Source organism: Strigops habroptila, chromosome 6, assembly GCF_004027225.2.
Source record: "Strigops habroptila isolate Jane chromosome 6, bStrHab1.2.pri, whole genome shotgun sequence".
NCBI lineage: Eukaryota > Metazoa > Chordata > Aves > Psittaciformes > Psittacidae > Strigops > Strigops habroptila.
In genome coordinates, this window is record NC_044282.2 from 71,991,267 (window position 1) to 72,015,559 (window position 24,293).

Sequence of the window (24,293 nt, forward strand, 5' to 3'; positions counted from 1 at the left end):
TGTAGAACCAACTTCATACCTTCAATGATGTGTGTAATAATGAGTCATTAGTTTCAGACACAGAAACGTAAGTAGGAACATTACTATGAATACTTTCAGTGTGCTATATAATTGCAGTTCTCCTGTATTGTTGTTGTGGATTATACAAAGTGGGGAGTGGTGATAATCTGAGGCATTTATTAGAAATATTCTAAGCAGAGGTTTAATAAATGTTTTTAAATGTTAACTTTAAAAACATTTCTAAATGTCTCTGGTTTTTTCACTGTCTTAAAGCATAAAAGCCAACGTAACCTTTAGAAAAAAGCAGATGCTGAAGTAATAAATACCTATAACAGGCCATTATCTCCATTATGATGTATAAATAAGAACCAACTAATTCATATCCAAGTAGTATTTTTGCCATATTCTTATTTCTCTTGATTACTTAGTTAACAAAACTTGTTGTGCCATCACTGGCTCTCAGCCTTGTGATTAGTTTTCCACTGAGTCTGTGAGGCTGTGCTGTTGGTTTTCTTCAAAGTCCTTGTTTGTATAATTCAGGTGTGTTTAACAGTTCTAAAAGGGACTCCCATAAATCTTAGAGAAGATTCATGGGTGGGATTATGTTCCAGTGAGGAAATGTACTCATTTTTATAGTAACTTTAATCTTATTGTTAGAACTCTCCAGAATTTAGACAGAAGTATGTCTTTTGCTAGTTGAAATAACTGTTCTTTTGAAATCATAGGCAAAGTATGTAAAATCTAGGATATTACTTGTGACTCTTTGCATTTACCTTGGGGGTTGTATTGCATCTGTCTCGCTACAGACACACTCCTGTGTCTTTTGCTCATCAATGAGACGTCTGTTGCAGCAGCAGTCGGCTTGCTTTTTTGTCTGGGTACTTTTATTATAGCTGGTTTTATTTGAACACCTGCTTATTGAAATGTGGCAGCAGTCAGGACCACAACACTGTAGATTTCATGTAAATAACAACCTGAATATTTGAAGTGAAATTTAGGGGAATAGGTTGATGTTTTAATAATAAAGGAATCAGAATCTAGGGCAGCTTTGTTTCCATAAAGATGTGAAAATACCTTGAGAATAGAAAAGAGAGAACCACTTGTGATCAACTTTTTCTTGTCCTTTGTTGCTAAATCAGTAGGTGAATGTGAATCCATGCTCTCCATTTATTGCAAAGCAAATCTTGATACATAGTGCCAGGACAAAAATAAAGGACTCTCATTAAGTGTGACATAAGTATCTAACTATGACCTAATGAAACCTGAATGTCATGTCATTAAGCTCATGCACATGTCAAAATATTTGCATTACTGTAATAAATGTATTACTTTAATATATACATAAAATTATATATATTTTATATATTATCTCACATATTTTGTGGCCTGGGAGAGGTGTTGGGTTTTTTCCAAAGCCTCTAGTTCTGTAGCAGTAGAAGTAAGTACTACAGGAGTATGACACGTTGGGTATGTGAGGTGGTTTTGGTTGGCTGGGGTATTTTCAATGTTGTACTGACAGTTTATGGTGTATTCTTACACCGGGACTGCCAAACCTCAGTTTTACCCATTTTTTCTCTTCCTTCCTTCATGTTGAAAATCTGAAACTGAGGTGTTTCTTGGTTAGTTCATCTGAAACACATTGCAAATGAAATAATTTGTAACTAGGAGTAACTAATTAAAGAACGTTAACAAGAAGTTATTCCACCAGTTAAACCTATTAAAAAAGCTGTTTGATTTTCTGTTTCAAATGTAAAAAACGAAAGTTACCAAGAGGAGGAAAAGAGGAGGCTGCTTAAATTTCCTTGCAGAAGAGCAGATGTACTGTGCAGGAACATCAGTTATTTTAAAGCTGAAGGAAATTGTCAAATTCTCATTTGGGCTATTACTTTCTTGGCAAGGGCATCTGTAAACAAGCTGTCATTTGAAAGGAATGCAGCATGAACAGAAGACCTTCTTCTCCACTTTTGTAGTATGTGGCTTTTTTTAATCTGAATTCCAGTCATTCTGGTGGTTTACCTGAAAAGTTGGGTACGAATCAGTGTTGAGTATTGCTGCTCACCTTCAGATGTCTTTTGGAATCACTGATTTCTTCCAGCCAAACCATGAGGAAAGGCTGGTGCAGAAGGATGGAGAAAGCATCTCACTTCTACAGTTTGTTCAGTACAAAGCTTCCCTCTCATTAGAGACTCTGTTCATGAGGAATTTTTGGATGAGAAGGCACTTACGGAGTTGGCAGTGATTGAATGAGCAGCAAAAGGGAAGCTTTTCATTCCTATTTTCTTTCCTTAGTGGAGAAAGGAAGTCTAAGATTTATTTTGTACCTTTGTAGCCTCTGCAGATTTATCAAAGGAAGATGTTTTGCATTATGCCTGGTCATCCCCATTATGTGTTTTGACTTTTCCAGATGCGTTTGGAACTGTCAACCTTTGGGATTTCTCCTTCTGTATCTTGATAAGGTGGGTTTGCGGGAGGTATCTTCTCTTTTTAAGAAAGAGCTATCAGTTCTAGTTCTTCCCTTTTATTTGGGAGAATCATCAGGATTTTTCAGCAAGTATTTTGCAAGAGTAGCCTCCCACCTTTATCTGCATGGTTGCAAATTTTTCCATGGTAAGATAAGCTAAAGCATCTTTTGGCTAGGAAGTCATTGGATTTCACAATGTGCACTTGAAAACAGCAGAAAGCCAAGAGAGAGAAATCTGTTTTCTCTCCGTAGGTATTTGTGTGTCTTTTCAGCTTTAGTTTACTTGACTGTCTTCTCTAGGCTGTGTGGTGACTGAGTATGTGTATTGTCAGGACATGTGCAGTGTCTCAGTGACTCAACTTCATAATATCCCTCAGAGAGATACTTTTAATTTAACTGTTCCTGGCTTTTAAGATAGAATCAAACTCTTTGCAGTCTGAGGTACTGGAGAGTATGAAATCTATTGAAGCTAAAAATAACAGGACTGAATAGAAGAGTCTTCAAGTCTTTCAGTAGTGATTCCTCAAACTATTTTGCTGATGTTGGTTAGTGAAAACCGATCATGTCTTTCAGGAAAGGAAAGATGGTTTTTATGCTATTTGGACCACGAGAGGAAAAACTCTTGTTTTTTCCTTAAAGAGGACACCACCAGCTGGTGGAAATAACACATGTAAGGAGATATTTGTTTTGCTCCTCAAGTGGAAGGCAGCCAAGAACTTGAGTTTCAGGTTTCAGGTTGATGCTGCCACGACCTCCTGCCTCATTTAAAAAACTTGACTACCCTCACTTAGAAATCTTCTTAAAGAGTGATTTTAGGTGTGCGAAATTCCTTCCACCTGTGAATGGAAAGGTCTGGGCTGTTTCTTCTCATTTCTTTTCCCACTCTTATTTATTGAGATGTGAAACTGCGCATTTTGTATTGCTTTTTCTGTTCTCTTAGCTCATGTTAACTCTTGCTTTCTCAATTTTTTTTGTCTAAGCTCACCAACTGAATTTATGGCAGCATCATTTAAACGCCTCTTCCCATCTCTCTGTTCCACATTCCTGGGATCTTCTCAGCTTTTCTTTGAAAACAAATAGTAGTAAAGCTTTTCACCCAGCTCACTGATGTTTCTTTCTAATGGCATAAACCTTTCTAGTGGCACACGCAGTGGTTTAATAAATATTCAGGATGATGTCAGAGTGGTGGTTTTGGAGCCTGCAGAGCATCACATAAGAAGATGGATGCTCACAAACAAGAACGTGTGCTTGAATGTGTGTTGGGAAGGTGTCTGCTTTATCCTCGTCACATTTCTGAGCCTAAATAGTTGAGATCAATATTCTACATCTGCTGTTGTGTTGTAGATGCTATTTCAGTGATTTTGTCTTCATCCCTTGCAAGCTGCTCGTTCTATTGCTACATCTTTCCTGTTGAGGTTTGACATGGTATTTTTCAGTGACGTTGCTGACTTGCTGTTGTATTTCATCCAGCTTTGTAGCTGCGTGGTGAATTGTGTTGGGAATTGGCTGGTCGGATAAATAAGGTTTTCTTTGGGGAGGGTTATTTTGATGTGGGATTTGTTCCTGGATCTGGGTCACCATGTGGCTACCAAGTATTGCACCACAGCCTTAGATTAAAATGTTTCCAGGACTTTAACCCAGTCCTCTTACAGAGAGGCATTCTTTGACCTACCAGGAGAATGCATAAACTGTACTTTCCTTCCAGATAGTTTTATTTACAATAACAAACAAAATACAAGCTGTGGTACTCACCTTTTGTAAGTACAGCTCACAAACATCAGGTTGTATCACAACTGCATAGCTGCCGCTCTCTTCCCTGCAGACTCATGGAGTGCCTGGGGAGATGAATGTCAGAAGTGCTTGAATTTCATTTCTTGGAAGTAAACCAGTTATTTTTGACAGATATGAACTGTCACTGAACTTAAATTAAAAGTGTAGGGAGAAATTGAGTCTAGAGATCATCTAGCCCAGTACGTTGTGGAGATTTCCAGTGTAAGAAAGATTTAGAGACAACTAAACCAGAGTAGATGCTACTTTTACTTTTTCATTCTCTTCTTTTCCTCCCTCACCCACAACACAGACTCAGAGAGAGTATCAGGTTCTTTAAGCGACTTGTCCCTTGCTATTCCAATTACTAAATCCATGAAAAACAGCTAATACGTGTTATTACCAAGGTGAATGTTATTACTGCTAAGGTCTGTATGACGTAGGTACCCAATTTATAAAACCATTCTTTCTATAGCTGCATTCACATTAGAGGGAAAAGCATATCTATGCTTTGATCATAATGCATGTTTTCCACTCTCCCTGTTTCCTTCCAGAAGACATCCTTCATTTACACTGAAATTAGCTTTCTTTGGTGAATCCTTCAATCTGCTGTCATAATTTCTTAGTATATCAGAGAACAAAATACTTGGTGCTGCTAGTAACATCATCCTTTCAAAAGACAGTATATTTAGTGATGGGTGTGCCTTCAGCAGAACTTTCTGGGAGGAACAATTCTCTCTGGGAAACACAAAGGCAGCATTCTGCCTTTCACTACAAGGACCTACTTGTTTTTGGTCATCCTCAACAAATCCATATCAAATGAATGTTTACCTTCAGAAATCTGAGATGTCATTTTATCACAGTTGAGCTCACCAGTGGGATAAAGAGGTTTTTACTGCTGAGAATACATCCATTAAAAAAAGGCAGTCCTGCAAAAGAATAATCCATTATTTCTGGGAAGAAAAATGTTGCAGATTAAAGATAGGGAACTGCCATACCAGTTTAATAAAATGTGAAGGAACTCACTCTGTAAGGGAGTTTTTGTTCTTTCCTTTGAAGTAGCTAAAATACAACATATGACTCTGGATACAATGTCTAATGGACATTGTGCCACTAGCAGAACTACTTGGTTTAAGGAGACACACTGAGGAGCATGTCCTTTCGTATTAACATCACCTAGTGAATCTAGCTGCATTTAGCTGGGATTCATTCTGAAAGCTGGGATTCATTCTGAAAGATACAGGTTTAAAAATTCAGATCCAAGAAGAAATGAAGTGGTCCTGGAACAAAATTACCTCCATTGACCTATGACTCTGTGTTAAGGCTTTTGCCTCTCACAGAGGACCATATGCACTGATTTTTTTCACATCTCATAACCAGAAGTGCATCCCTTCAGGTCTCCTGCATCTAATGGTTATATGGTCACTCACGTCACCAGATCCATCTACCTTTTGTATGTGCACAATGCAAGCTATGAGGCTTTCTACTTATATTTTGGTCATGTAGCAGGAACGCTTGTGCCCACAGCAAGGAGAAGCACTGTAAAGCCATAAGAAGGAGCTGAGGGTGAACAGGACCTTTTTTTGCGGGCTGCATTCAGTTTTCAGAGTGTGAGTTGGGCACTTGGTGATTTAAGATGAATCTGTAATACCAGGTCTGCCAACTGTCTGACAAAACATATAGTAACAGAGCTGTAGTCTCTTGAGCTCCATGGGCAATGCCACTGTGGTCACTTGGGCTTGTCAGCATGGAGGCACGTGGCTAAGAGCGTTTTTTAGAGCCATATTTGTTACTAAAGGAGACTGGTAGCATATATTCAAAGGAATAATGAGTTCCTTTAGCTGTAAAATCTGCAAAGCCACAGCTTGCATGTGGAAAGGTCTTACTTCAGTTTTTATTAGACAGAAAGCCCTGAATGAGTCTGTAATGTCCATGCTCCAAAGTTTGGCCTGGGGTAGGCATCTTTGGGGCGCTGGGGTGGTGGTTGGGTTTTGGTTTGGTTTTGAAATGAGGCGGTAGGAAGTTAAGTAGTTTTTGATTCCATGGAACAGATACGTCTTCTCTTTTCATCCCTCTTTGAGCAGATACCCTGACAAACTGACTTGACTTTAGAATGAGAACTGATTTATTAATAAGCCATAAGTGATATCGCTGGTAAAATGTTGTACCTTGCAAGCCAGTTATTACTTAAGTATTAGGAGACATTGTCTTTTTGAACAATATAAGAATATTTGATTCCCGATATCCTGGAATTAGAATAGAAGATGACAGGATAGGAATGTGTTGTGTAATAGGTTCTTTGCTCCTTGAGTTCATCCATAGAGATCAGGCAATTCTAGACAACTGAAGAACTGGCAGCACGCCCCAGGAAAGTGAATCCTGTTTGGAAAACCTAAAAGGCATCTCTTTTTACCTAATGATTCCCGTTCTCTTATTGCGAATGATCCAAGATCGGCAATCCTGGAATTTTAACAGCAGCCATAAATGTGACACAGAATCATGGAATGGTTTGGGTTGGAATAGACCTTAAAGCCCATCTAGTTCCAATAGCAGCAGTAAAAATACTTCTTCCTGTAGTCCTCCAAGACACCCCCTCCCTCCCATCCTCTCCTCCTTGGGAAACAGAGCGCTTTTATTCCAGGGCCATTTAAACTACAGGCTGTGCTTTAAATACTGTGATGTCTTCTAATTGCTTCTGGTGCCAAAATCTGGGTAAACAAACCTTTGCTTGAAAGGAAGGAATAAAAAGGAGCTTATGCACTAGTTTCCAGACAGGGCAGTCCTTTCTGGAAGTTCAACTTTTGTTTTGGAAAATTTGGATTCCTTGTCCTGTTCTGTTGGAGTGTTTGCTTACGGATTGGCAGTGGGTAAAGTTCCCTCTTCTTGTGGATGAAACAAAATGAGAATTTTGAAGTACCTTTGTGCTACATGTGTGTAAGTATGACCATGTAAAACATAGGGGTTTAAAGCTGGATGAGCTGCTCTTTATGAAAGAGAATCTAAAAATGTTTCTATTTCTAGCACTCCCACCTTTAGCTGCATTTGGGAACTCAATAGTTCTGGAATTTCATCATAAACCTGGGTTAAACAGCAGTGTTTATCAAAATCTTACCTGTGAGGACTTTGAAAGTGGTCTGTTGAACTCTATTAATGGGTCGAGTTGTTGGTTACCTGTTTGCTAATGATCCAGGGGGGTGAGTGGGAAATGGTTGGTGTTTGGCATTAGTCTTCCAGCTAAAGAAAAAAATAGAGAAATCATTTTCTTCCTACCTGAATGAATGAACTTTGTACTCAACGAAGTTTTCCTATGCTTACTACAATTGCAGATATGAATTTAAAAGACATGCTGTGCTGGGGCAGAGCACAGTGTATATATTGTGGGCAGATAATTTCACATGTTCCCACTATTTTTCCTCTCTAGGTCAATTGCAAAAGAGCTTGCAGACTGGCTTATCAGCAACAATGTAGTTGAGCACATTTTTGGACCAAATTTACATATTGAGGTTTGTATAATATTATTATTTATAGTATAAACGCGGAGGAGTAACTAATTGTTCTAGTAAACCTTTCCTCAATATGTTCTCCCTTTGCAGATCATCAAACAGTGCCAAGTGATTCTGAATTTTCTTGCAGCAGAAGGGAGACTTAGTACTCAACATATAGACTGTATTTGGGCTGCAGCACAGGTAGATACAAAACTTTCCTAATCACAGGAGTGATAACTAAAACCCAAATAGAAAATGCCAAGTTGTTTTTGGTTTAGCTTTTTAAAGTTGAGTTTCTTTCTTCTTCTTGTCTGTTTTGCTCACCAGAATTGTAAGTTAGGTAACTTCCACAGTGACTGGGGTTTCATTAGATGCAGAAATCCACCTTTTATACAAGAAAAACTTTTATAAATGCTTTTATACAAAGGAATAAAAAAAGGCAGTTGTATAGCAAGGACATAGTATTTTCACTAAGAATGGGGATAAAGATTGTAAGGTAGATGTAATGTTTTTACTGTTGTGCTAAATCGCCTTGCTCCTGTGTATTGTAGCTTCCATTTCTGTTCCTCCTGGTGGGTACAATCAGGTGACGATTGTGGCAGTGAAGTTTACAGCTGTGCTACAGTGCTGGTGTTAAAATGTATAGAAGGCTCTGAGGTTTTATTTTTAGCTCTGATACTCTGATAGGCTTTTTCCCTTCAGAAAGATGTATTTGTTTGCTACTTCTCAGGGATGGATATGGTTTTTATTTTAGGTTGTGAAATGTTTTATTTAGGGGCTTTGAGTACAGGAGACATTTTGATTTCCTGTTGTGGAAACTGTTTTGCTGTGGTTTCATTCTGCCTTTATTATTGAAAAAAGCCACTCAACAAACAAACAAAACCCAGAAAAAATCCCTCAAGGTTTCAGTGTCAATTTTTCTGAAAAATCCACACAAAATGAAGGTCAGAGAAATAAAATTGATCTTTCGAACAGGAATAGAGAGAATACTTTTATACAGGTTAGCATTTGAAAGGGGTTTTTTATGTGTTCAGTGTTTCTCTGTGATTTGTTTCAAATACTACTTTATACACATTCTGAACCCTCTATATTCCATTGTCATTATAACATGCAGCTGCTCACTGTAACAGCATTCCCTCCAAAAAGGCTCCAACAATTCTCTGTATCAAAGTAATTAATATTTATTTATTGGACTTCTATTTTTAAAGCAGTATTTTACCTTCCTTAATGTTTTCACACATGCAGTAACTCACACTAGTATTAGACATCTGGATTTTTCCTTTCATCCTATGTTAACAACTTAATATAATTACCCAAATGAGATAATCGTTTTACAGTTCACATGTTCATTTTGACATACTGATATATTCAAAATACATGTTTGATATCAGACTGAAGTGTGTCCTAATCACTTCCTCTAAAAGGTTTAAACCTCTCATGTTGTTTAAAACGCCAACACCTTTAGGCTAAAAGAATAGGAGACCTTAAAGAATGTATTTTCCACTATTTAAACTAACTTGTGGGCAAAAGTTTATCTTCTCTGAGCTGAAGCAGCTATCTCAGGATGTTTAAGTGCATCCTTGTATAGAACCCACATAATTTCATTCCAGTTCGAATACTGTGAAAGGTAGCCTGTACCCCATAAACTGCTGACACATATTTTATATGCTAGAAAAGCAAAATAAAATAAATAATGAAAAAATTGAAACCCCTTTTGAGGTGCACTTGTGGTAACCAACGTGAAAAATGTATTTTCTAGAAGATCCTTGTAACTGTTATTTAGTTTTTGAATATCAGCATCCTTACGAACATAATGAAACCCTTTGAATGACTATGAAAAGCGGCATTTAACCGAAGAGGAAACATCTAGGAGCACTGTCACTTTAATGTGTAAATAGAGTGTACTGTTAGCTAAACACATTGTCATATTTCTTGACATCCATTACTGGAAAGACAAAAGAATTATAAATAATCCTCACAGAGTTCACACAGTCTGTTCTCTCAGTCTCACATTAGCCTGTAATGTCTTCAGTTGTATTTACCACTTCATTGCAAGTGTTATTGCCCTCAGAATTTAGCATATACACTACTATTTTAGAAGTTCTATTTAAGTTAAAATCCAGTTGTTCCCTTCACCAAATCTCTTAGAACTGGAGCTAAGGAAGACACTGTCACATTGGATTTCACTAAACTTTATATGCTTTACAATGTAAAAGTTAAGTTTGTTCAGAATTAAAAGTCTGATGTAGTTTGGAATTCTTGGACAAATGATTCCTGAGAATTTGTGCAAGTATGTTGTTTAATAATATGTTATTTAATAATTAATTTTATCCATCTTTGAATTGTTTTTTGAGTTTATTTTGCTGTTCCTGTTACCTTCTCTGTTTGTACTTCGTAGCTAAAGCATTGCAGTCGTTACATACATGACTTGTTTCCTTCCTTGATCAAAAACTTGGACCCTGTCCCACTTAGACATCTTCTTAACCTAGTCTCAACTCTTCATCCAAGTGCTCACACTGAACAGGTAAAGACAAGGCAAACAAAATCACTGTAGCAAGAAAAGAAATTACGTTAGTGTATTAGACAAGCATTATGGATTAGTCTTTGTGTTTCTAAAGGAATGCATGCAAAAGTAATATTCACTAATGCATAAGAGGGAAACCATATGAGTGAAGTCATGTTTCTTCAAGTAGGCCTTTTCTGGCTTCTGAATTAAAATCTTTCTGAGAGATTTTTGAAGCACTGCATAAGCACTGTAGAAGATTTTAACTATGTCTGAAGTTAGAAAGTGTTTCACATGTTGTTTTGTGCATTCATTTATTCTGATGACTTTATGTTGGTGAACTGCCATATAGAGAGATTAGTGGCTTTTTGATACAGAACCTACTGCTTCTTAATAGCACTATTACCTGTTTCTGTTTATAGACCTTGTATTTGGCCTCAATGCTTATAAAAGCACTGTGGAATAATGCACTAGCAGCTAAGGCTCAGCTGTCGAAACAAAGCTCTTTTGCATCTTTGCTGAGTACCAATCTGCCCATGGGAAACAAAAAAGGTATGTGGTTTTCCAATAGATCTAGTAGTTAAATTTTCAATTTTCTCCTTGTTGCCTTTGGACCAAAAGGATGTTTAGAACTTTTTACTTGAGGTGTTTTTGAAGAGTGTCATGCTGACATTTTTCAAGCAGAAGTTGAGGATAAAGACAAAAGCATTAAAGCTTTGTGAGCCCATTTGAAAAGCTTTCTATTTCCAATCAATTCTGTTTGTATATCTAAAGTAGCATGTATTTTTGTATTACTTTTTTTCTTTTTTAATTCAGAGGATGGTCCATAACTCATCAGTTAACTTTTCTTGTTCTGCTGAACATCTGTAACTTACATAGCTCCATAAAATCTTACAAAGGCTTATCTAATTTTTACCTAGTTTTTGATATTCCATGCTATTTCTGGGGTTTTTTTGCTTCTATTTTTCCTTGACTGTGTATTTCCCCACAGTCATTCCTAAAGATGCTGCCAAGCCATTTTACTGTAGTTTCCTTTTCTTTTCCTACTGCTGATTTTTATGAATCGTGGACAACTATATGCTGACAAAAAGATTTTTAGTCACTTATTTTTCCATCCTGCTTTTTTCCTTCAGAAGAAGAGGAGCTCAGAAGAGCAGCCCCTTCACCTTGTAAGTATAGTTCTAGAAGTACACCCCAATCTGATACGTTTGATACTACAGTGGTTTTCTACAGCTATGGAATCTGAGTAGAGGAAGAAATGGTAGAAGTTTGATGTTATGCTTTTATGGGAAGTCAAATGAATCTTATATTTCATATAGAATCTAGGAAATTCATAGAGCTGTGCTGTGTACTGGCAAGAAGAGACATCAGAATACAAATCTTGTAGTAAAATGCTCAGTGTTCTAAAAAGGGTTTTTAGTGTTTAGGTACACAGACTGTTGGGGTTATCTCCCTTGTTTAGCTGCTTGCAGGAAGAATGCTGTTGAGTTCAACATTTGAGGCAGATTTATGTAATGCTGTTTCATTCCAATTAATATATGTCACAAAGTAACTGGGAAGTGTGGTTTTGAACTAGGGTCACCAGCAGCCAGCCCTCAAAGTAGTGACAACAGTGACACCCATCAGAGTGGAGGCAGTGATATTGAAATGGAGGAACAGCTTATTAACAGAACAAAACATGTACAGCAGCGACTTTCAGATACAGAGGTAAGAGCTTAAATCTTAGTCTGTGAATTTTGTTACTGAGTTGCTTATCAAGCTATAGAAATAAATTATTACATTAGAATGTTGCTCAGAGCATTTTGTCATTGGCAGCCAAACAGAGAAAGAATGAATGCAAACTTGCAGGTTTGACATATTTCCTTATAATGAAGAATGGTGTTTGGATGGTGATGGTGTTGATTATGTATTTTCAGTGTTGTTTTATTTTGTCATCAATCTTACTGTAATAATTTCAGGAATCCATGCAAGGAAGCTCTGATGAGACAGCCAACAGTGGTGAGGATGGCAGCAGCGGTCCTGGCAGCAGCAGTGGCCACAGTGATGGATCCAGTAACGAGGCCAACTCCAGCCATGCAAGCCAGTCTGCTGGAAGCCCTGGCAGCGAGGTGCAGTCTGAAGACATTGCAGATATTGAAGCTCTCAAAGAGGAGGAGGATGAAGAGGAAGAAGATAGGAGTCATAATCCCCAGAAAAGCAGTAGGAGCACAGATCTACAAAGCAGGAAACTGGAATCACAAACAGGCATTTGCCTGGGAGATTCACAAGGGGCATCGGAGAGGAGTGGTGCAAATAATGGGGCAGGAAAGGACCACGTTTTTAACACTGACTCTGTGACACCAGTGGATAATCGAATTAGAATGTTAGATGCTTGTTCTCATGCTGAGGATGCAGAGCATGACATGACAGGGGAAATGAGCACTGCTCACATTTCACAAGGGTCTCAAGATTCTTGTATAACTCACACAGGGGACTTCCTTGGGGAAACTATTGGAAATGAATTATTTAACTGTCGACAGTTCATTGGGCCACAGCATCACCACCACCACCATCACCACCACCATCACCATGACGGGTAGGTATTTCTTCTGATTCCTCTAGAACAGAAATAAAAGTGGTAGCAAAATACTCCATTTGGGCAGACATTCGTATGGACATTTTGCTGTGGTTCAGGATAATTTTGTCTGACACCTGATAGTTATGGCAGATAATTACACAGTGATCTGTTTTGTTAACATCTGATTAAAGTCATCTATAAAGGTTTTGTACTGAATAAAGAAGACAACATTTAAGAAGATGATAAAATTGTTTTGGCAAATGCTGTATTTAATTAACATTAAAGAAGTCAACACAATCATTATGATAGTGAGACCTTCATCTGTAATTGTTTTCCAAATTCATATGCAGGTCTGCTGTTCAGACAGGCGATTCATCCTGACTTCAGCTTTAGGGAGATGTCTTCTCGCTTGTAGTCTGCTAAAAACAACTTCCTCTTTGATATTGTCCATTCTAATCTTCTTCTTTTCCAGGCACATGGTTGATGATATGCTAAGTGCAGATGATGTCAGTTGCAGTAGTTCGCAGGTCAGTGCAAAATCAGAGAAAAATATGGCTGATTTTGATGGGGAAGAGTCTGGCTGTGAAGAAGAGCTCGTACAGATCAATTCACATGCTGAGCTAACATCTCATCTTCAGCAGCACCTTCCCAACCTTGCCTCTATTTATCATGAACATCTTAGTCAAGGTAAGAAAAGAAAAGAGAAAAACATTATGCTTCTAACCCAGTTCTATATCATTTTGAATTAGTTTCCAGTAATTAAAATAATCATTTTATTTTAACCATACATATGTATTTGCCCAAAGAAACCGTGGTGGCTGCTGAGATTTTGCTGTTTCTCCAAGAGATTCATTTTTGTATGACATTAGGTGTAGCTGTGTTTGCCTTTTTAATTCCCCTCCCCGCTCTCAAATTTCTACTGGAACTTTTTAGTGCAAGTTAAAACGAATGAAGGCACTGAAGAGCAAATGTTGTTTTCTGAGAAGGTATTAAAGCAAAAAGAAAGGTGGTACTGAAATGCAAAGGGGTTTTTTCCTCTCTGAACCCTTACATGATTTTTCTTCTGGTGGGTGGATCTTACTGTGATTCTGTACATTTGTCATCTGAAATGAATTAACCATAATGGGCTGTAAAGAGGATAATTTTGGAATAATGAGTTAAAATATAACTTGATATCTTCGGGAGCTCGCTGTAAAGGGCATTTTATGCTATTTCATCTTACGCTGCCGAGTCTTCGAGTTGACTTCAGGGTGCAATTTTAGATGCTACTAAAACACTCCTCAAGAATTATATCATCTTTCCATATGCTATTGTGGCAGCTTTGTTTTCTGTTTTATCCTCCTTTTAAATATAATGGAGGGTATGGTTGCTGAAGGTTTGACATTTTGATTCACTGGTCTGGCAGAACCAAGTTTGCTATCTTCCAGCAGACACTAAAACCAGTATTATTTATATCTTTCCCTGAAACACAGTGGAGTAAGAAGTTTCTTTTTCTTTAGGCTTAACATTCCTTCTTATGTGGAACTGAATTATCATTCCAGCCTGACACTGAAAATTTGGAAGGCTTTTTCTTCTCCACTCCAGAGTTGAATAAACTACTAAAACTGCAGTTAAAACGTGCTGTAAATCAGCATCTTTTTTCAATGTTTGCCATAGCTATTACACGTTTTACTGAAGATCCAAATTGCATGAGACCTTCAGTGCAGATTGTTCTTGACACCTCTAGTTTTGCACGTGCAAATAACTACAGTGTTCTGCATGTGGTCTCCATTTTCTACTTGACTTTGCTGTTACATGAAAATAGTATCAAGTAGTAGATAAATGAGTGGTGCCAGCTGTGGCCACATAGAAGAAGGGAGATGTCTGTCAGTGTTTATGAAAACATGATGAGTTTCTGTATAAAAAAATGGTGTTTGTTTTTCCTGTTTTTTAGTTAGTTATAGCAGATCATGGAGGGAATTTACTGCAGTGTGCTGCTCTCTTGCTTTCCAGCCATGGTAGTTATAAAGATAGCTCTCTTTGGACCACAGAACTATAGAAAGACTTAAGAAATACTTTAATTACACTACAAATTGAATCTAATCAAATTAAAAAGCAGTTGCACCTACATCTGCAGTTCCTAAATACTGGTTTTATTGCACCTTGCCATTAGCCAAAACCAGTGTCAATATTGCCTTAGCTGCCCTGTTGACTTCCTGCATGGTCATAAGGTTTTGTCTTCTTTTAAGAACCCATGTGTGGAAAAAGGCTGCAATTGCAATGTTGTTATGTGCACTTTGAAATAGCCAGATTTACAGATAAAGCATCTTGTTATTCATGCACTTAGGGAAGAATGTTCAAGACTAGATGGTTCCTTCTGTTTGTTCAGTAATGGTCTTTATCTTTTGTTCCAGGACCAGCAGTTCATAAACATCAATATAACAGCAATGCAGTGACGGACATTAATTTGGATAATGTTTGTAAGAAAGGAAATACCCTTTTGTGGGATCTGGTCCAGGATGAAGATGCAGTAAGTTGAATACCAGAAAACAATGTTTTTTAAAAGAAAATGGATATATAGTCTTCAGTAACCTTTCTTTCTACTTGCTGTAGATTCATCTCTCTGAAGGGTTAATAAATGAAGCAGAGAAGCTGCTCTGTTCTTTAGTGTGCTGGTTCACTGACAGACAGATTCGAATGAGATTTATTGAAGGCTGCTTAGAAAATTTAGCAAACAACAGGTAATTCAAATCATAACTTATCTGGTTTTACAGGTATCTATTTTGTGACATCCAGGAAACCCAAGCTGACTGTAATGGTTATTTCATTTTACAGGAAGACAAGTTAAACCAGACACAAGTGAAAGTATAAAAATAGTTTTCAAGGTGTCATAGATGTATCTGAGCTGCCATTGTTCTGTTCTATCAGTGTCCTGAATTTCTCATCTTGTTGCATTTGTCCTGCCTTCTGCCAGAGGTTCCTTCCTACCCTTTGGTAAAATCTGGACCACATCTTAGCCAGATGAGTGCAAGGTCAAGTGCCTTAGCATAAGCATTTGGAGCTGAATATTTAGATTTTACATGCAAGTGGCTGAGGAACATTCAAGTTCTTTTCCACCAAGTCTGTTGTGGGGTCTGTTCTGAAGAAGCACCTGGAGGTAGAATTAATACCTTGACCTCAGATAACTTGTTTTAATACCCACCAGAGCTGTGGGATGTACAGTTAGAAGACTGGCAGAGGTGGAATGAATTATGTTGATACAGCTAATCAACTGCTGGACATCACCTGCAATGTTATGTTGTTACCTTCTGGCTAAGTACTGTATTTGTGAGATCACTTAGGAGTATACTGAGATGTTAATAAAAGAGATATGAAGACACTTATCACTGATACAAATGTTCTGTTACATGCAGTTTAAGCACTTCTTGAGTTTTCGTAGATAACTGCCTTGCAATACACACCTACTGGTGTCTATAATGAGTTTGAGGCAGGTTTATTTCTGCTGTGTCATCCATTTGTAGGAATATGTTGCTGGAATTTCAGAAGAGAAGTTTTATGAAACTCAAAAATAAGATTGTATCTTTCGAAATGTAAATAATTTTTAACAAGAAAAAGGTATACTCTTTTCTTTTTATACTTGTCCCACAGCTGGTGTCCCAGGTATTACATGTAAAGAATTTGAAGTACTTGTAGTTCAGATTCAGAAAACTAATTGGCTGACGTGATGGTGAATTTCACATGGGTATAGACAGTGCTTTCAGTTGCTCACTGAACCCGAGCTGCTCAAAGCAATTTTAAACCTGACTATTTTAATTTTGTAGCAATCATACATTGTCATCATTTCTCTCTTTCTCCTTCAGATCAGTAGTAGTTTCACTTCGTCTTCTTCCAAAGCTGTTTGGTACGTTTCAACAATTTGGGAGCAGTTATGATACACATTGGATAACAATGTAAGTAGCCTCCTTTCCCCAAGAGCCTGACCCACCAGAAGTGATGACACTTAGAGGACTGCTGCAAGGCTTGCTCCTTTAGTGTGGTCCAAATTAATAATGACCTAAGGTTATCATCTCTCTGTTGCGTGGCTTAGATGTATAGGCTAATCACTCAGGCCTAGATTCCTTCATAATACACACTACACTCCCCCCAGTCCCAAAGGACTTGCAGGCAGCAGTAGACATCCACTAATAGTATGTTATAAAAGGCTGTAATAACTTGATATTACACCATTCTGTTCTGATTGTATATCAAATGCTTCTCAGTAATAAAAAATATGATTTATAAGAAAACCATTGAAATGTGAAGGTATCTAGAACAGACTATATAACTAACTGCTCTGACTGCAGAGAATGGACTACTGGAACATCTGGGAAAGATTACAGTGAGAATCAGCAATTCAACTTGGCCTTTTGGACATGACACTTAAATATATGCCCAGTTCTGAGTTTTGGCTTAGGCTTTTTCTGAATTAGGGCCTTTAGGAACAATTTTCGTGGTCTCAAAAGGGAATGTTCTGTCAGTCCTGAAAATAACAACATTGCGGAGCCTTAGGGATGACAAGGAAGAAGAGAGTAGGTGTTCTGGAAAATACTCCTGAACTCATGGTAGATGGAAAATTGAATGTTTGCTTTGGGTTTATGTGTCTGCAATTTTCCTATAATAGCTGTCTAATTTCTGCAGCTTTTCTGATCTTTTTAAACAAACCATAAATCTTTCTGCCTTTTCAATTGACACAGGTGGGCAGAAAAGGAACTTAATATGATGAAACTTTTCTTTGATAATTTGGTACACTACATTCAGGCAGTCAGGGAAGGACGACATAAACATGCATTGTAAGTATACAAGTGACTGACTGATCTTTTATGTTTGTTAAATGTTTCTTTTTTGCTTTCCTTCTGGTGCTTCTGATGTGTTCTTAGATATAAATACTTTCTATAGGGACATTATATGCTTAGGGAGGCAAAGGTCTGTAAAAACAATAACGACTTAAGTAGCTTCCTTTTCCTTTCCAATCTGTATGGTTAACATGAGGTGTATATAGGTAATGGGTTCAAACTTAAAAAGGAAAGTTCAGGTTAGGTATAAGGAAGAAGTTCTTTACAGTGAGGGTGGTGAGGAGCTGGCACAGGTTGTCCAAAAAAGTGGTAAATGCTCCATCCCTGGCAGTGTTCAAGGCCAGGTTGGACAGAGCCTTGGGTGACATGGTCTAGTGTGAGGTGTCCCTGCCCATGGCAGGGAGGTGGAATGGGGTGATCTTAAGGTCCTTTCCAACCCAAACTATTCTATGATTCTATATACAGAAGCAATACAATTCCTAACTTCCCAATCCAAGAGGAATAGACTGTTCATGTTTTGAGAGGTGTCAAAGTCAATGTATAAATATGGTCATCCATAATTAAAAAATGTTGCTATTTTATGGGTCATTTTTTTACTTCATCATACTCCGTTATACTGGACATTGAATAGTGAGAAATGGCTTCAAAAGCTGTTTGAAAGTGGGAAGAATTGCTTTAAATTCAGGCAAATTGATACATTGTTCTGCTCCTTTGACCATTAGGCTTCTACTTTTGTAAATAGAAATAAAGTTAATATTTTTATGAGTTCTGAAAATATTTTAATAAAGAACATGTATCAGCAAGTTAGGGAAAAAAATTAAGATCAGATCCTGCAAGATACTAATGACAAAATGATGCACTTGATGCCAAAAAACTTCACTCCCACCCCCCAAAAATAACAACAAAAAAGGTGCCTTATCTTGTAGCGACTAGTGTGTCATTCCACATGTTTCTTGTGGTTCTGTAGTGGGTACAACCGGAGCGTAGACTATATTATGAACTAGAAGTTCAGAAGGAAACCCTTAAGAAAGAATTACTTATGCTTTTAAGAGGCACCTGTGTGAGTGGGGAAAACAGTTCTGACAATAAACAATGAAATAAACTTCTGTTTATATATAAATTTAAATTTCAGGTACAGCCACAGTGCAGAGGTTCAGGTTCGTCTTCAATTCCTGACATGTGTGTTTTCAACTCTAGGATCACCCGATCATTTCAGTAAGTATTTGAGGTGACCTTATCAGAGAAACATCTCGTAGTAAGGCTCACGTAGTTATAATAATCAATGTTAGCTTAAATAAATATATTTTAAACATACAGTTTAAATAATCTCTGATACCGTTTCCAAAGAAGAAAGATTTTTCTGGTGAAAGCACAGAACCAACATTAGAGTTTTAATTCTGTTGTTGTTCTGTGGGAACAAATTTTTATGTTCTCTGTGCTTCAGTTTTTCTAAATATTAAGGTTGTAGTAATTACTGAAATGAAGAGAATAGATTCTGTATTTGCGTGGTTTGGTTCATGTCCATAGTGTTCCCAGAGATCTTTACTGGAGTGCACTGTGAGTAAATCGTGATACCAAAAAGGAATAATTCTTGGTATTTTGATACTGTCAGAAATTGGTTTCCACTTTTGCAAAAGTAGTGTTCTGAGTGATAGTTGATCTGCACAGATGCTGAAATCTTTTTGCTCTAAAAGTTAAAAATAGAAATCTTTTGTGGCTGATGGAATTCGGAGTTGAACATAATTTTCTGTGGTTTTAGTAAGCCGTGGTGACTTTCACTTCCATAAATTCTTTTGGCCACTCTCAGTCCCTTCTAAACTAGTAACCTTCAGTGTTGTGTCAGCATCGGCTCTGTACAGACTTAGAGTTGCTTGTATGTTGAGGTCAGTTATTAGAATGATTGAAGGGAGGAGTCATTTGGGTAGCCTCATTGTAGGTAGTCAAAGTTGGCATACAAGACGTGGCTTGTCCCTCAGGTCATCAGAGCAGAGCAGAGTGCAGGAAGGAGTGAGAATATCTGTAGCCAAGAGACAGAAAACTTGTACCACCATACTTGCTATCGTTGATAGGACAGGTAGCCACCATTCTTCTTAAAGAAATGTTTTGGGATAAGAAATGATCATATGCTAGCTAAGAAACTAAAACTACTGTTCTCTTGAAAACAGAAGCAATGAAATCATTACAGAGATACTATTTTCAGCCACACTCTTGATACCCAGCTCAAAGCTGGACTTTAGGTTGTGCTCAATAATTACTTACAAACTGGGAAACAACCTGCTGTTTGGTATCAGATTCCAGGTCAGCTCATGCTACTCATTGGTTTAGTAATAACTGACAGCACTGATGACCAAAACCTGTAGCTGATTGCCAGGGGAAAGTGTATGATTCCCAATGGTGGTGCATTTTTCTTCTGTTGTTTCTGAGAACTACTTGTCCTGACAAAAACTATACTGATTTTTCCATATGTCTTCTTAGGGTTTGTAGAATACTGCTATATATTTGATGCTATAAAAGAGTAGTTAAAAATTCTCCCCTGATTTTAGGGTTGAGTTTAGAACAAGTGGACATACTGTGGCACTGCTTAGTAGAAGATTCTGAATGTTACGACGATGCACTACACTGGTTCTTAAATCAAGTGCGAAGTAAAGATCAGCACGCTATGGGTATGGAGACTTACAAGCATCTTTTTTTGGAAAAGGTATGTAGGAGAATTAATTGCAAGCTTATAGTTATGGTAAAAGTGTTTCCATATCAGCAATCTTTAACATATTTAAAATTGTTTCTGTGAAAACTATGTTTTCAGTAGTCTGGGGGGGGCCTTACTTTTCATATAATGATCTTTCTCTGCTTGGAGGGAAGAGGGAAATGGATTGGCATGAATTCTTTTCACACTAGTATTTACTTGAGTGTTTCTTTGCAAATTGCCTGTATGTTGTATCTGAAGCTATGTAGCACTTCATCTCAATTGAAAAAAAAGGCCACCCAAAACTATACTTTCTTTTATGATACATATGATAAAGCTTACCTGCCTAAAAAATTACCATCCTTCTTTTTGAGATGGGTGTAGAAATCTCATCCGTACATCCTTTGAAAACATGAACATGCAGCAGTAGAGCTTTTTGCAAGGGGTCTCATCCATTTCAACAGATGGCAAAATTGATAGATTGGGCAGTAATTAACGTGGTCTAGTTCTTTTTCAAGGTCACACAGTTTTTTGTCTATTTTTGTAAGCATATGAGTGTTTTGAACAGGCATGTCATGTATGTTAACAATTTGTCCTACTGTTGATAAGTTAAGGAGCTGATGTTACAACATTAATTCTCGTTCCTTCTGCAATTTTAATTGCTCTACTACATTTAAATATGAGTGGTAGTAACAGTGACACTTTTCTGTGCTAATGAAATAAATACCCTGTAATAGCTACCTGTGCTATCACTGAATTTTTTTTCGCTACTAAAGTGCATTCATTTTATTTAGATGCCACAACTAAAACCTGAAACTATTAGTATGACTGGCCTGAACCTCTTCCAGCATTTGTGTAATTTGGCTCGATTAGCAACTAGTGCATACGATGGTGGCTCAAACTCAGAGGTAAGCCTTGATCCTGTGCTCATGTTTTCCTTCTTTCTGGGGGAAGGGGAAACTTAAATTACTTATCTGCAATGGTGTATCTCTTGAGAACTTATTGGCTTGAATATTGCTTACTGGTTTGAGGTAGTAATGCCACAGCTGGCAGTGGTGAGGTCTGTACAGATTACTGCCCTGGGAGCTCAGGACTCAGAAGTTCCAAAATGGGACAATGAAATGGAAATGAAAGAGGGCAATGATCCTGACCTTCCCTCATGACTTGGAGTGTGTGTGGCTTTTGTCTCTAGAGGTAGCATTAGGAAACCACAAAGAAAGTGATACCTGTTGCCTGCATGTCTTTGTGCAGTTGATCATGTTCTTAGTGTCACTGGACTGTATTCACTATTGTGTTTAAAGAATGGGTTTGTAACATTTACTTTTCTAAATAAGAAGATTCAGATGACGTTCAATTAGGAATATTTAATAGTGACTACAAATCCGTTGTAAAATGTGTCTCAGTTTACATATGATGTGCTTTAGAAGCTTTTCTTCTGTAGTGTTTTATACAGAGAAACCATCTCAGAAATAAAATCATGTATAGGGTATCTTTCTGTGAATAGATTTTATTATAACCACAATTATAGCTGTGGTTTTAAGGCTTTGTTTAAAAGTATTTTTGTTTCTCAAAAATGAAAATTCACTCTTTTGAATTTTAACCAGTTCTCCTTATGCTTCAAAGTATGAAAATGCTTCTGTGAAACTTAGAATTTTATAGTAATTGTGTGCAATGAAAGCCCAAGCACAGGAAAAAGTGAGATATTTTTAGTGACTGCATCAAGAAGCAAAGAAATCTCTGAGGTCAGAAAAGTATCATTCCTAGTAAAATAATGTTTTGTTTCTGTGTTTGTTTTCCTTTCCTCAAAACAGTTGTGTGGCATGGACCAGTTCTGGGGTATTGCTTTGAGAGCACAGTCTGGTGATGTCAGTCGAGCAGCCATCCAGTATATCAACTCTTACTACATCAATGGTATGAGTTTTCACTTTTAGTTTTGTTTTCTGTGTAAAATGTTGTAAAGACTATATAGCGTTATCCTCTTTTTGTTCTGAGTATTAAAATGCATAGTCCCAGGGTTGTGCATATGTAATTTACTTTAACTGCTGTTACAGGTAAAACTGGTCTGGAAAAAGAACAGGAATTTATTAGCAAGTGTATGGAGAGTCTGATGATAGCTTCTAGTAACCTTGAGCAAGACTCTCATTCGAGTCTGACCATTATTGAAAGAGGACTCTTAATGCTGAAGACACACCTGGAAGCTTTTAGGAGAAGGTAAATAGCTCTGCTGATATATTTGGATGCAGACTTTAGTTCCATTCCTCTTATCATAATGATGAATGAGTAATGAGTTATTTAAGTAATAGTTTCTTTGTTTTTCTTCATGTAAAGACAGTAGTGGATAATTCTAGAAGGTAATATATCAGGTTTAAAGAGTTACCACAGTTGGCCCTTGTCCTTGTATAAATATGTATGGATGTAGCTCATGTTTCCTCATCCTTCACCAAAGAAACTTCTTCAAAGTTATTTTAGTTTTATTTGAAAAACAGTGAGAATATCAATAACTTCCTCTTATTTTGCAAAAAACCCCAGTGAATAAAGGCGCAAGTTTTTGTCTGTGTCTCATTTATCAAACATTTGTGTGAAATAGGCTTTGACAAAAATACTTTTTCAATGTTTTTACCTGCTTCTTAAGGTTTGCATATCACCTGAGACAGTGGCAGATTGAAGGCACTGGGATCAGCAGTCACTTGAAAGCCCTGAGTGACAAACAGTCACTACCACTGAGAATTGTATGTCAGCCAGCTGGGCTTCCTGACAAGGTAAGTTAAAAACCCTTTTCCAGGCACATCCTACGTGGTTAAATTTCAGGAAGTCCGTTGTGTGCTCTGAAAAATAAGATACCTGTTTTATTTCAGATGACTATAGAAATGTATCCGAGTGATCAGGTGGCTGATCTACGGGCAGAAGTCACCCACTGGTATGAAAATTTGCAGAAGGAGCAGATAAATCAACAAGCACAGCTTCAGGAGTTCGGCCAAAGCAGCCGCAAAGGGGAATTCCCTGGTAAGCTATAGGACTCGGACCTGTATCTTTTTGCCCTTACAAGGGTTCATCCATTTACAACTTGGAAGATTATGCTCTTTTTCTTCCCCAAATATCCTAAATAAGCAAGCATTATGTTTTGTTTTCTTCTTGCTGTAATTATCGTTAACATCACCCTGACTTTTAATTAATAGTTTCTTAAGTGCTATGATTTATTTGAAATAACAAAGAAAATGTAAATCTGCCAAAAGTCCTTAGATCTAGCCAAGATCCAATAGACTTTCCCCCATATTTTTTTTCTTCTCGTTGTTTTAATTGATCGTAATAGTTTCTGTAGTTTGGAGATTCTGTTACATAGAAACCTATTCTATGTTTACTGAATTTCAAACATTTCTGGCTGTCATTGATTCAGAGTTTGGAGTTATAATTTAGATTCATTATAACCCACATACATGTATTCCAGTCAGGTGTCAGATTTTCCTTACTCCCACAACTGCTTTTTAATTTATGATCACCCTGTAGCAAAAATGATCATTCATCCTGGTTTGATGCTCTTAATTTGAAATGTCACCTTGCTCCTGAGATGGTCATTGCTTGCTTAAAGTGTGATGAATATGCATCCTGTTGTTGTTCCCTTTCTTTATGTGTTTTTGAGTGAAGTGTTTATCCTTTATGAGAAGGATGTTTTCTAAATCCTGCTGATGGTATACATTATAGTGTTCTTATCAGTTCCTGCTGTTCAGAACGTTACTGTTTTCTGAATTATCTTCTCCTCAAGGTTTTCTTGTTCTTTCTTTCCCATTATGAGCAAGAGTTTGCATGTAATGCGTATTATCTGAACAAATTCTGTCATAGGGTTGGAAAGACCTTAAGATCATCTAGTTCCAACCCCCCATGAGTATCTTTTTCCAACACCACTGACCATTAGCGTATGGATAAACACGGATCTGACTTTCTTTTCAAAGTTTAACAACATGCAAAAAATGTTTTAATGAGATACGCTGTCAGTAAACCAGACTGAATTTTAGACATCTTCATTCCTTC

The 24,293-nt window shown here is 37.3% G+C and overlaps 1 protein-coding gene across 1 annotated transcript in view; it reads left to right on the forward strand.

Annotated features, from left to right (window-relative positions):
• USP34 (ubiquitin specific peptidase 34) overlaps positions 1–24,293 on the forward strand; it is a 133,059-nt gene that overhangs the window by 38,983 nt on the left and 69,783 nt on the right. Inside the window, 20 exon segments of the mRNA XM_030490276.1 lie at positions 6–67; positions 7,650–7,731; positions 7,822–7,914; positions 10,112–10,237; positions 10,639–10,768; positions 11,350–11,385; positions 11,793–11,923; positions 12,175–12,791; positions 13,246–13,460; positions 15,167–15,282; positions 15,366–15,493; positions 16,613–16,702; positions 17,486–17,581; positions 18,717–18,799; positions 20,128–20,282; positions 21,062–21,175; positions 22,079–22,178; positions 22,319–22,478; positions 22,900–23,026; positions 23,123–23,270. Coding sequence (XP_030346136.1) covers positions 6–67; positions 7,650–7,731; positions 7,822–7,914; positions 10,112–10,237; positions 10,639–10,768; positions 11,350–11,385; positions 11,793–11,923; positions 12,175–12,791; positions 13,246–13,460; positions 15,167–15,282; positions 15,366–15,493; positions 16,613–16,702; positions 17,486–17,581; positions 18,717–18,799; positions 20,128–20,282; positions 21,062–21,175; positions 22,079–22,178; positions 22,319–22,478; positions 22,900–23,026; positions 23,123–23,270 — 2,809 coding nt within the window.